Source organism: Pogona vitticeps, chromosome 2 (genome assembly GCF_051106095.1).
Source record: "Pogona vitticeps strain Pit_001003342236 chromosome 2, PviZW2.1, whole genome shotgun sequence".
Classification (NCBI taxonomy): domain Eukaryota; kingdom Metazoa; phylum Chordata; class Lepidosauria; order Squamata; family Agamidae; genus Pogona; species Pogona vitticeps.
This window is the reverse complement of record NC_135784.1, coordinates 110,471,258-110,483,290: the sequence shown is the minus strand read 5'-3', so window position 1 is coordinate 110,483,290 and position 12,033 is coordinate 110,471,258. Positions and strand designations below refer to the sequence as shown.

Genomic DNA, 12,033 nt, shown 5'->3' with positions numbered 1-12,033 from the left:
AGAGATGCGGTCTTTTAGATAGCTTGGACCCAAGCTGTTTAGGGCTTCATAGGTTAAAACCAGCACTTTGAATTATGCCTGGAAATGGATCGGCAGCCAGTGGAGCTCCTGTTAATGGGGGAGTTATAATTTCCGTGTAACCAGCCCCAGTTAACAACCTGTCTGCAGCGGTTTGGACCCTGTGGAGTTTCTGAACAGTTTCCCAAGGCAGCCCCATGTATACGGTGTGTTATGATAATCCAGCTGATATGTAACTAGGGCATATGTCACTGTGGCCAAACCAAATATCTAAACAACAACAACAACAACAAACAACAACAACAAAAAACAAATAAACGGGTGAGCTGATGTTCAACTGCAAAGGCACTCCTGGGCACCACTGAAACCTGGGCATCCATGCTCAGGGATGAATCCACGAGCACCCTTTAGCTGCTTCCATGCAGAAGCAAAAAACCTTGATAATAGAGAGTGAGAAGCAGAAAAGGAAGAACTTTGGAGGACCTCTTGGGCAGAGTTCTTTGCCTCCCTTTTGGCTCATGTTGTAGTGAGTCAATAAGTGGAGCCAGCATTGATAGTTAAAAAACTTTGTTTCTTAAAAAAATAGTTGTTCATCTGAAGCAACTTTTTGTTGTTTTCAGTTGTTACTGAAAGCTTTCAAATCACGCCTCTGCCTTAGGGAAGCACTGTGGATTGGTTTAGACTGGCCGTTTCTGCCATAGAATGCATGTTTATAAAAGCATATAAAGGTTCACATTCACATGAGTTCTGTTGGGTCCACACACTTTACCAAAGTAGTAGAGCGAGCAGCACTGGGAACTGTTTCTTTATTCTTAATAAAATTCTTTTTCTGCATTTTGTCGTAGTTCTGCATATGTACACAGATTTGTTTTGATGGATAAGCCACCTGTGACCAGAGAACTAGATGTTCTTCAGAACAGGAGAAATAGAACAAAAAGACTTGTGTGCAGTTTGCAAACAAAACTCTTTGTAATAATGTCCATATTTGCCATAATGGGTTGTAGTAGACTGAGATTGTATAGAACTGTGTATAGAAATATACCTGGCTGGATAGCTCAGTGAGTTAAGTATCTGCATACAGAGGCATAGGCTGCAAATTCAATTTCCCACTGTGCATCTCAGAAGAGCTCAGCCTGTATAACCTTGGGTAAGTTGCACAGCCCCAGGATGCCACCAGAAGAAGGAAATGATAAACCACTTTAAAGTATTTTCTGCCTAGAAGACCCTGAAAATGATCACCATAAGTCAGAATTGACTTAACACCACATAACTATTTTTAAATGGAAATATAGTGCTGTAAATTTGACCATATTTTTTAAATTTTCCAATCCCAATTTTGTTAATACATTTATCTAGAAACCTATTCATATATAAAGCACAGAGTGCTTTATGCAGTAAAAGCCTGAGGTACAGTGAACTCTGATCTGTAGGTTTGGTTATGGTCCTATTGACAGGAGCAAAAGTTGTGGCTGCCTAGTGTAAGTAAATGCTAGTTATTAGCACCTGTCTTGTTGTGATAGGAAATAGTGGAATAATGTTATCATGAATGTAGACTTTTGTGTACTTTCTGATAATATCCTTCAGGAAAAAAAGCTTAAAAATTTATAAATAAGCAAGGAGAGAATATAAGATATGGCTTTGCTGTTGGTTAATGGAACTTACATGTTGAGAAAGTGTGAAGGCAAGAGGAGAAGGGGATGATAGAGGACAGTGTCACTGAAGCTACCAACATGAATTTGACCAAACTCCGGGAGGCAGTGGAATAGAGAAGGGCCTGGTGTGCTCTGGTCCATGGGGTCACGAAGAGTCGGATTTGACTTAACGACTAAACAACAATGGAACTTATGGTCTAATGCAGGGGTGTCCAACCTTTCATCTTCCCTGGGCCACATTAGAAGATGAAAATTTGTTTTGAGCCGCACATAAATTTTGTTTGGGCCGCATGGGGGGGCAACCCTAGCCATCCTCCGCAGCCCCGCTCCAAGCGCGCTTGCTGGCAGCTGCAATCTTAGACAGCAGAGGCTGCCAGCTTTGACTCCGGTGGCTTTATGGGGCCAGAAGGGGGTTCACCTATTGACGGGGACGGCACAATGCAGTCATGCAGCCCCCCTCTCCCCTCCTGCTCCTTCCTTCCTTCCCTCTCTCCCTCCCTACTGTTGTGATGTGCCCTGGCCACATTCCGGCCCAAGTGCCAGCAGTGTAACTTGAAACTTTGGAATTTCTTTAAAAATAAAAAATTGCACTGGGCCACATGATGAGCTGACCTGGGCCGCATGTGGCCCTCGGGCCACAGGTTGGACAAGCCTGGTCTAATGGATCCTGGTGTTTGATGTTGAGGAAGAGATTTCTTGCTAACATTGACTAGTGCCTTGTTTTAGTTTTGGTTTTCCCTCATATTGTATGACTGAGCTTACTTGATCCATCCATATTAGATAATTTCACTGTTGTTTTTCACATGTTCTTTTTATACCACCACTTCCTAGAAATGGTCAAGGCACATTACAATTTTAATCAACAGCTTTACCTTCTAGATTCAGGTTATTCCTAGAATTGGGCAAGCATCTTGTTTGCTTTGTTTGTTTGTAGCACAACAAAGCCAAGTTAATGTTGGTTGACTAGTATGAAAAGAAAAGAGGAAGACTGAGAATGGGTCAGAGGGTCCTCAAAAGCAGAGGTGCTTTTGAGCATTATGGTTCATGTTTGCTTCATCCAAGAAGTACTAACTTTTTCTGTGAAGGGAAGGATTGGTCCCCATTACTACACTTCCAGTTTTTGCACAGCAGTCTGGACATAGCAGCCCTGATCTTTTATCCTGCAAAATGGGGCCAGTGAGGTTCTTGGATTTAGCTTGGTGATCCTCTTCCCAGTTAACAGTATGTCAGACCTATACTAGTACACTCTTTATGTGTTAGGTCCTGAGAAACAAACTTCCTGGACTGGTTTCAAGTGCTCACTTCCTTCTGACCCTACCTAACAGCTAATTTGTCTTGTGAGAGATATAGGTCAAAAAAACTCCTTGCACTAATGTTCTTGGTATGCAACATTGAAGGTTGTGCATACTACAACTGCTCAAGACAGCTATGCAGATGATGTAAGCTGGTCACTTAGCACAGGCACTCTTCCCACTCTAGTAGCCATTTATGATCCTACAACAGTAGCTTTTTGTGTGACAGAATGATTCTGTGACTGTTTGGATGGATGGATAGGCAAGCAGAGTCTAAAAGCCTGTGGGTATGTGACCATACAGTTAGCTGACTGCAGAGCCAGAAGTTGGGAGTTCAGTTCCTCATTGTAACTCCCAGGAGTAGAGCCAGCCTTTATAGCCTTGGACAAGCTGCATAGTCCCAGGGTGCTCCCAGAAGAAGGGAATGGTTACCCACTTTTCAGTACTCTACTTAGGAAACCCTGGTAAGGGTCACCACAAGTACAAATTGATTTGATGGCACTTCAGGAATGCAGCATTTCTTTATTTCTTAGCAAAATATATATTGTAATATGTGAACAATATGAAAAAGAATTTTTTTTTTATTGTCTGCTTGAATTATTGGTTGTCAACTCTTCTGCTGCTCTCCACTGCAGGTTCAAATCCGACCTTGGAATCTTAGTGATAGTGACTTTGTGATGGATGGCTCACAGCCTCTTGATCCACGAAAAACCATTTTTGTGGGAGGAGTTCCACGACCCCTACGAGCAGGTATAGTATGCAGAGGACAAGAAAAATGGCTTGTTGATTTTGTCCAAGCTGCCTTACTGCAGTGAAGAGAACATTGTGTCCTTATTTCTGTTACAGAAATATGCCAGTGCTTGCTAAATTTAACTTCTGCTGACACTCCAATTATTTCCAGATAAAAGAGTACAAATAAACATCCTTGCCTAGGGCCTAGAAAGGAAGGGGATTTATGTATGTAAAGTATCTAGGTAAATTGTTTGTTACTACTTTTTTTTAGTGGAGCTTGCAATGATCATGGACCGGCTGTACGGAGGAGTTTGCTATGCTGGAATTGACACAGACCCTGAGCTGAAGTACCCAAAAGGAGCTGGGCGTGTTGCATTTTCTAATCAACAGAGTTATATAGCTGCTATCAGTGCCCGCTTTGTTCAGCTGCAACATGGAGAGATAGATAAACGGGTAAGAGCTAGAGCACAGTCTTTTTATTACTCAGCATTCTTTGAATAGCTTCCCTCCACATACAACTGCCCATGTATGACAGGAGAAGAGGCCTTTTAAAAAGTTCTCTTCTCTCACTCCAGGGATATCCAGGGATAGCTGGTTTTAAAAAAATGTTGCCCCAAAGAATTGGATATGTAGTTTTCACACTGGGTTTTTACTACCTTCTGGCACTTTCTAAACTAGTTGTTCCCTCCAGAAACATTTCCTGTAGCACAGCATAAGCCTGTGTTCCTGATATTATCTTGTTACCTCCGCATGACTTGCTTAATGTTCGTCTCTTTTTCAGCCTTTCTATTTGCTTAGAAGTAGAATTATCAACTCGCTTGTCAGAGTGGAAGGTATACTGCTGCATTGTCTCCATCCATTTTTATAGGATTTGTGAGTCTGCTTCACAAATTCTGTTTTAATTTGGAGAGGGCTATGTAACAACGATATACAGTCACCTACATATCATCTGATACTAATATTAAAGCTACCTGTTTCACATTTATTTGCAGCCCAAGCCAACAAAAGCAAGAGGATCTTTGCCACAATTGCTTACCTTCCATATAGTTTATTGACATATTACGAGAGCAAGGTGGATTATGAAATTGGCATTGCTTTGCTATGGTGGAATGGCTTTCAAGCCATTTTTGTTACTGTTACATTGTTCTGCCTTTTCCTAGCAGTTTGACAACTTCAGCGGTTCTGTGACTCAGTAATTCAAATGTCCTAGTTTATTTCATTATATTTTTAGGAAGGAGAAACAATTGGTGAATACTGATCTGTAGGCCCAGCACTTCTCTACCTTGGGCAAGCTGTCGTGTTCTCATTCGCAATACTTAATAATAGCATAAAGATTACATTTACTGGTGCTTAATAGGATTAGCTGAAATGTGAGTGAGAAATAAGAATGATTCAGAATGTATCCACACGATCCCTGTCCAAGACCTTTCTGGATAGAATCAACTTTGCATAAAAAATGTGCCACATAGGCAATTCGTCTTGCTAGATCTCCATATTTAGAACTTGAGTCTGTGGAAGTATTACCTAATGGGGAGCAGAGCCATATATAAATGTTCAAACAGATGACTGGCTCTGTCAGGCTGTACAGTAGTGATCAAATGAGGTTTTTCTTTGATGAAGAAAGGATGAATCTAGCCTTAGCAGGTTTGTGTGAATTCATTGGAGTTAAACAATGCAGTGGCAGTCATCTGTTTGGCAGTTGTGCTGGCACAGATTCTTGCAGATGATGGCAATTCTGCTGTCATATGTGAAACTCTGGATTGAGAACTGTTCTAATTTGTGGCTTGATGTGGTCGAGTTATCCCTATAGAACCCCTAATCTATTTGTGGTTCAGGTTCATGTTGTGTAAATGTATCCTTGAAATTCAAAATACAGTATACCAGTGTGCCTCCCAGCTGTGTGGAAATTTACACATAGGCACTTGTAAGTATTCACCTTGCACATACATGCTGTACTTGTAGCAAATACCACTGCAGTCTGTCCAGGGAGCATACTGAATGAAATGAGAACTTATTTTATCCTTGTTTAATATCTAGCTATTTTTGTTAACTGGTTCAAATAGAAAAAAATGGTACATGATCTGTGATTGGATTCCTTCATTTTTTAAAATAACAGTAAATGGTGTTTGCAGTTGAGTGGGTGGGGTTGAATTGGATCAGTTACAGTTTTTATTACTCAGCATTTTTGAATGACTTCCCACCACATACAACTGCCCATATATAATAGGAGAAAAGGCCTTCTAAAAATTTCTCTCCCCTCCCTCCAGGGATATCCAGGGATATGTGGTTTTTAAAAAATGTTATCACAAAGAATTGGATGTGTAGTTTTTCCTGATCTGCATTCTGTCTTTGAACCAACTATTTACCTGACATATGGAAATTGTGTATTTTGTTCTGTGAGGCATGGATATGTCATAGAAGCGATATGGATCATGAAAATGGGATCAGGAGAAGGATTAAAGCTCATTCTCCTTGCCCTGCAGTCTACTTCCAAGTCAGGTTTTGTCATGCCTTTTTAAAAAACCAAAATGAATCCAGTTGCACAACTTCACCTATCTTGTAAGCTGTGACTACACAGAGTCTCTCTAGTAGTCATGCAATTCTTACGTTTTTATTCCAGTGCTCTGAATTTTCTGTGCTTTTGGAGCATTTAAATTCCCTTAATAAAAATGCTTTCACATGATCAACATTAACTTGATAAGCTGTCAGCTCAGGACAGATTCAGTTTTGTATATTGTTATCAACAACATAATATTCCTCTGTTGCCATGATTAAACACTGATACAATCAACATTCACTGTGTTATATTGAGAAGCCAGTTTAGCCTTCTCCCTTGGGTACATCAATTATAGTGTGGTATGTTCTTCATATGTATAAGTACCCCAAGACACCCTATCAAAACAGTGTTTATAGACATGCATATGGCCTAGCATATTGCCACAGGATATGGCAATGTTTTCTAACTAGGATGATTTTGAAAGGTTAGGGAGATCCATGGAAAGTAAATATATTACTGTATGTTAGTAAAATGACTGTAATACTGAAAGATGATGATGATGGCAATGATGATGATATACCTTGTCCAAGGAGCCTAGAACATTATATACATTGCCCCATTATGTCTTGATTATATGCTCTGGGTTAGGTTACATATGCATGGTTGCCCACTACTTTTGTGTCTAGGTGGGAACTTGTACGCAGTCTGAGTACTGCACTACTTCCCACGTTTAGTGGCAATGTACCTCTGAATAAAGGTGGATGGATGACATTTAACAGCAATGAGCTTTTTCTTTCATGTCCTTCTTGTAGACTTCCTGGAGGGTATGTGGTTGGCCACTGTTAGAAGTAGGATGCTAGGCTCAGTGGACCCTCTGTTTGATCAGATGGGTCTCTTCTTCTCCACTGAAGAATCTGTATGAACAGTTGGCTTGCCATTGGAACCTAAAAATAGAAAATGTTGGGAGTGTAACCTTTCTCTCTTTCTTCCAATACAGGTGGAAGTTAAGCCATATGTCTTGGATGATCAGCTGTGTGATGAATGTCAGGGGGCCCGTTGTGGTGGAAAATTTGCTCCATTTTTCTGTGCTAACGTTACCTGTCTGCAGTATTACTGTGAATATTGCTGGGCTGCTATCCATTCACGCGCTGGCAGGGAATTCCACAAGCCCCTGGTGAAAGAGGGAGGAGATCGCCCGAGACATATTTCATTCCGCTGGAACTAAGTGATTACTGCAATGCGTTCATATGCAGGCCTCAAAATAAGTGCACTCTTCTGTTCTCCCGATTCCCTTGCCCTCCCTTCCTCTTCTCTCTTACTCAAGATAGCATGTCCTACTGTTATAGTATGTAACTTAACAATAGTGTAACAAAAGAATGACCTATAACCATATAGGTATTTTGTAGAATCTTGTCATTAAACTGTATAGGGAACGCCTTTTCATATGGATAACACAGCGCATGAAAGCCAGGTTCTCTTACCTTTACTTACCCAGGGGACAGTGCTTTCCTGCTATCTTTTCTTGAAGGGAGAGAGAACAATATTAAGAGAAGAGAAATGAAACAATAGAGTATTTTGTTTTTTAATTAAATTATTGCTAATAACAAAAATCATTAGAATACTTTTATTAAAGTAACCACAAGATAGGAAAACTATGAGTCTATTCTGACACTTTGTCCAATCCGCCCTTCCCTTGCTTTCCCCTCTACCCCCCCCCACCCAAAGCTCTGGGGAGCCTGTTTTCTTGCCGCCTATGATTTTATAGCAATGGAAGCAGTTAGCCGTTAACCTAGTAACAGGAAAGAGCATGTTTAAAGCAACAAAAATGCATGAGCAAGGTTTAAAGCAGCATTATTTTTTATTTAAGGGTTCCGAAGCTAAATTGTTTAGCACAGTATGTGTGTCTCACCGTGCCTCCAACTTCCCACCACATTCAAACTTTTACTAATTGAGTAGGCAGAGCTTAAATCTGTGTTCTTCATCCAAGCAATCACATTTTAAAAGTTCCCGAATGTAAATCCTGGGTCAATTTACTATGGGTGGGTGGGTGGGGAGTGCACTTATTCTTTATTGTTGTTGTCGTTGTTGCTTATTTTTTAAGAAGAAATGTCATTATCAGAATACAGCCCTAGAAATCCTACCAAAGCTAAAATAATGACAACTAGTGAACTGGCAAGTCCTCTCCTGAAGAACAAATGTATAGATTTTATTTTTGATGGTTATATAGATCTCTATATCCTAATTTACTAATGTTAATCAGGGGCCAGCTTTGCTCTCCATTTTGACATGAAATACAAGAATTTAAAGATATACCTCAAGATTATCACACTGATTCCCACCCCCTCAAAAAACACTAGTAATCCACTCTTTAACAACAGGAATCAAAATTTGGCTATTTATTTGGCTGACTCTGGGATGTAAAATGAGTGTTATAATGCAATCCTATGCATGTCTACCCAGAGGTAAGTCCCACTGAATTCAATGAGACTTACTTCCATGTAGAAATGTGTAGGATTGCAGCCTTAATTGCCTAAGGAAATTGTATTGTAGAAAGCATAAGAGGGCATTTGTGAAGTTTGTTTCCAGGGATGTTTTGCACTGTTGGCTGAATGAATAGGCATACACATCTGCAAAGAAGAACATGCTTGTCTTTCAGCAGAGAACAAGTGAGGAAAGAGTGCAGGGGCTCTTAACACAGAATTCTTTTCAGAACCTAGCCCCCTAAAATCACTAGGCTCTAAGTCAGCAAATTGCTGACTAATGCAGTGAGGGGTTTTAAACATGTAAGTGGGAACACAGCACATGTTCAAGTTAAGGCGCAAGGTGGAGTTGGTTAGTTTGAAATTGTCACTTGATGCTCTGTCAGTCTGAGAAAATTGATAGGAGTGAATGTGTTCAGCTGTTAATAATGATAAATGTAGCAGTGTGCAAAACAGCCGAGTTCCTTGGCAATCTGAACTGGCATAGTTACCACCATAAGACTCTTAAACCAAAGACTTGCCTTAGCACAGCTGCAGGAAAAAAAACATCTCTTCCATAAGCCCACTCCCTCCCCATTCCTACCCTCCCAATTATCTTCGAGAAGCAGTTTTTATTTTCAGTACATAAAACATACCTTGTTATTTTCCAAAGGTCAAAATGGAGACATTTGCTGTCTATTCGTCAAGTAGAGAAGGGAGCTGCTTTTAATGAAATCCCTGCAAACATTGACAACAGTAAACACAAATGGAGAGTGCTCTTTTGTAGACTGTCAGGGACCTTTTTCTCTGAAGTAAATAATTATAGTTGGAATATTCCTTTTAATTTTTTTAAACGCTTGTAGGTGGCTTGGGGTGTCTTATTGTGCCGATCTACCCAGTGAACAGGTGAGATGGGTTACCATTACAAGAAATAACACTGTTTGAGAAGTAGCTTTGAATAATAATTTTTTCCCTTTGTACATGACCTGCTGAATTTCGGTACAGTGTTTTTGTAGCTAACTTATTTTGTCATGCACATAATGTATATTTGTTATGCACTACTTTTGTATATCTTGTTTTTCCAACAGTGAGCATTTTTAGGCACACTTTTCACTGACGGGATATCTCTTTATGCAATACCTCAATTTTTCATATTGCAAAGAGTAGCTTTTTGTACTTTTATTACTGAGAGATCTTCATATACTTCATTTTTTAATATAAATAATTTTAATAAATTTTATTTTCTTATATTCTGCTTTTTATACATTTCAGTGCTCTGCATACATTTTGAATTATGGATGTTGTGCACTGGCAATGCTATTTTAGAATTTGCAGAGAAAAGAAAGCATGTTGCTTAAACATCTTTAGCCCAGCACCAGGTATTTGGTGTACATATAATTTAAGAAATACTTATATGTAAAGTTGAGACTTAAAAAAAAGACATTTTTAAAAAAGCATGAAAGTGACAAATGAGAGTTTGTCTTTAGACCCTTGAAATTTAATGCATAAGCATAGAATAGAAGTTTAAAAGTAACATCCCAAAATGTCTACCGCTTCTTAATAGGTTTTTAAAAGTAATACACAAATGCAGATGTTTTTTGGTGAATGTTTAGCCATTTTTAATCTTAACAAATTGATGTTAGGTGTTTGCAGAGATGTGTCTGCTCTTTTAAATCATATTTAAGGAAATAAACCCAAGCCTGCCCAGTGGTGGGCATGTAATGTTAGTATGCATGACTAATATTAAAAGAAAAATGTTATTCTACTAATATTCACTTGTGGTGATTGTGTGAAAAGCGTGTTTACAGATTATTTGGTTACACTTCAATTTACAGGGCATAAATGATTATCTATATTACTCTGTACTCAAAATAGTGCTAATATAATATGTCCTTTTGATTACATGGGAGGTGGAGTTGCCATGTCACTCTGAGCATAACTAACATGAAATTAGTGTTAAAATGTTAGGGTATCACTTTATTTTGAAGGGATGTAAACAAGCATGTCATGTTCTTTCATAAGCATGGCACTGGCCATGTATTTACAAGTAGTTACAGAGTAATTACATGGTTATTTTTGCAATGTAAAATAAAGTGTTTCGGATTATTTTGTATGTAAAGGAATCCCCACTGCCCCGTGCTTTTTTGGTATATAGTATCTACTTCTCCATACACAGACCTCTGCAGAAAGCAAATCTTAAAACTTGCAGTGAATGACTTTAGTGTTTTATAAGGATGCTGTTGGAAAGACTTGATAATTCACCCCTTTTTTGTTTCTTGAAGAGTTAAAGCCTTCTGTTTTAAAAGGTGATTTAAAACTTGAATGTGATGAATTGTGGCAAGTTAACTTCAAGTTATGTGCAATACTTATTTCAGACTTCTGGAAGATCTTTGCAGTGTAATTCTTTGTTTTTAATTGCAGACATTTAAAAATGTCATTTTCTACTGTTCTAGTAAATCCTCTTTCTTGCTGGTGTTTCTAAAGAAAAGAATCAGAAATCAATCTTTCTACTAATGTAAATTTGAAATTATTTTTTAAAAAAGGAATAAAAGAGGTTTTGGTCATTTGCTTTATTTTATTATCTTATTTTAAAGCTACTGTGATTGATAGCATTGTAAGAATTGGGACAATATTGTATTCAACTGTTTTATTTTTTATATTTTTAAAATTTAAAGTATAATTAGTTTTTATAATTTTCATCAGATTCTTTTGTTATATTTTTTGGAATTGAAACTTTTAGCAAGTGGGTGTCTAGTTTTTACTAATCCCTAATATGTTTTCCCCCAATGTAATGCTCATATTATCAGAAGGAAAAGTTATTTAAGTATGTCAGTTACTTGTACTACTTGGCTGAATTTCCATATAGTTTTTACTGTGTATGGGGAGGTTGTAGTATTTATTATAGCATTTTAAATAAGGGTAATTCATTTTTTATTAAAGTCATTTTCACAATTTAAGTTCATATTTTTGTATGTTCTACTCTAAGTTATAACACAAGTTTCTTTTTTAAGAGGGTTCATTTGTTGAAGTGCTAGTGAAAAATTAATGTTATTAAATAGTTTGCAAATGACTATTTATACCAGTATGCATATAATTTTTAAATATTTGTAATGTGAGATGTTGAATGAATAAAACTTTTAACGCAATTATTGCTAGGCCTGTTACTTTGAATTCTTCAGAGTTGGGACATAATGATTTACCTTTTCAGCTGGGTCAGGAGTCTGTCTAGCCCATTATTTATCAAGGAGCTGTGTGGTGGAGTGGAAAGAATTTTTGGTGAGAAAATAGCTGTCTCAGAATCAGATCTCTGCTCAGCCATGAAGTGCATTGGTTGACCTTAAGGCCAGTAATTTCTCAGCCTTGCTTGCATTTATTTTATTGCT

General features: G+C 38.3%; 1 protein-coding gene across 3 annotated transcripts in view; it reads left to right on the top strand.

The window, feature by feature from the left end:
• Positions 1–11,796, top strand: part of CPEB4 (cytoplasmic polyadenylation element binding protein 4) — a 74,158-nt gene extending 62,362 nt beyond the window's left edge. For all 3 annotated transcript variants that reach the window (XM_020806756.3, XM_020806715.3, XM_020806749.3), the window contains 3 exons: positions 3,598–3,712; positions 3,966–4,147; positions 7,189–11,796. In XM_020806756.3, coding sequence (XP_020662415.1) covers positions 3,598–3,712; positions 3,966–4,147; positions 7,189–7,416 — 525 coding nt within the window. In that variant the 3' untranslated portion in view covers positions 7,417–11,796. The remainder of the gene's footprint in view (positions 1–3,597; positions 3,713–3,965; positions 4,148–7,188) is intronic.
• Positions 11,797–12,033: the final 237 nt, after the last annotated feature.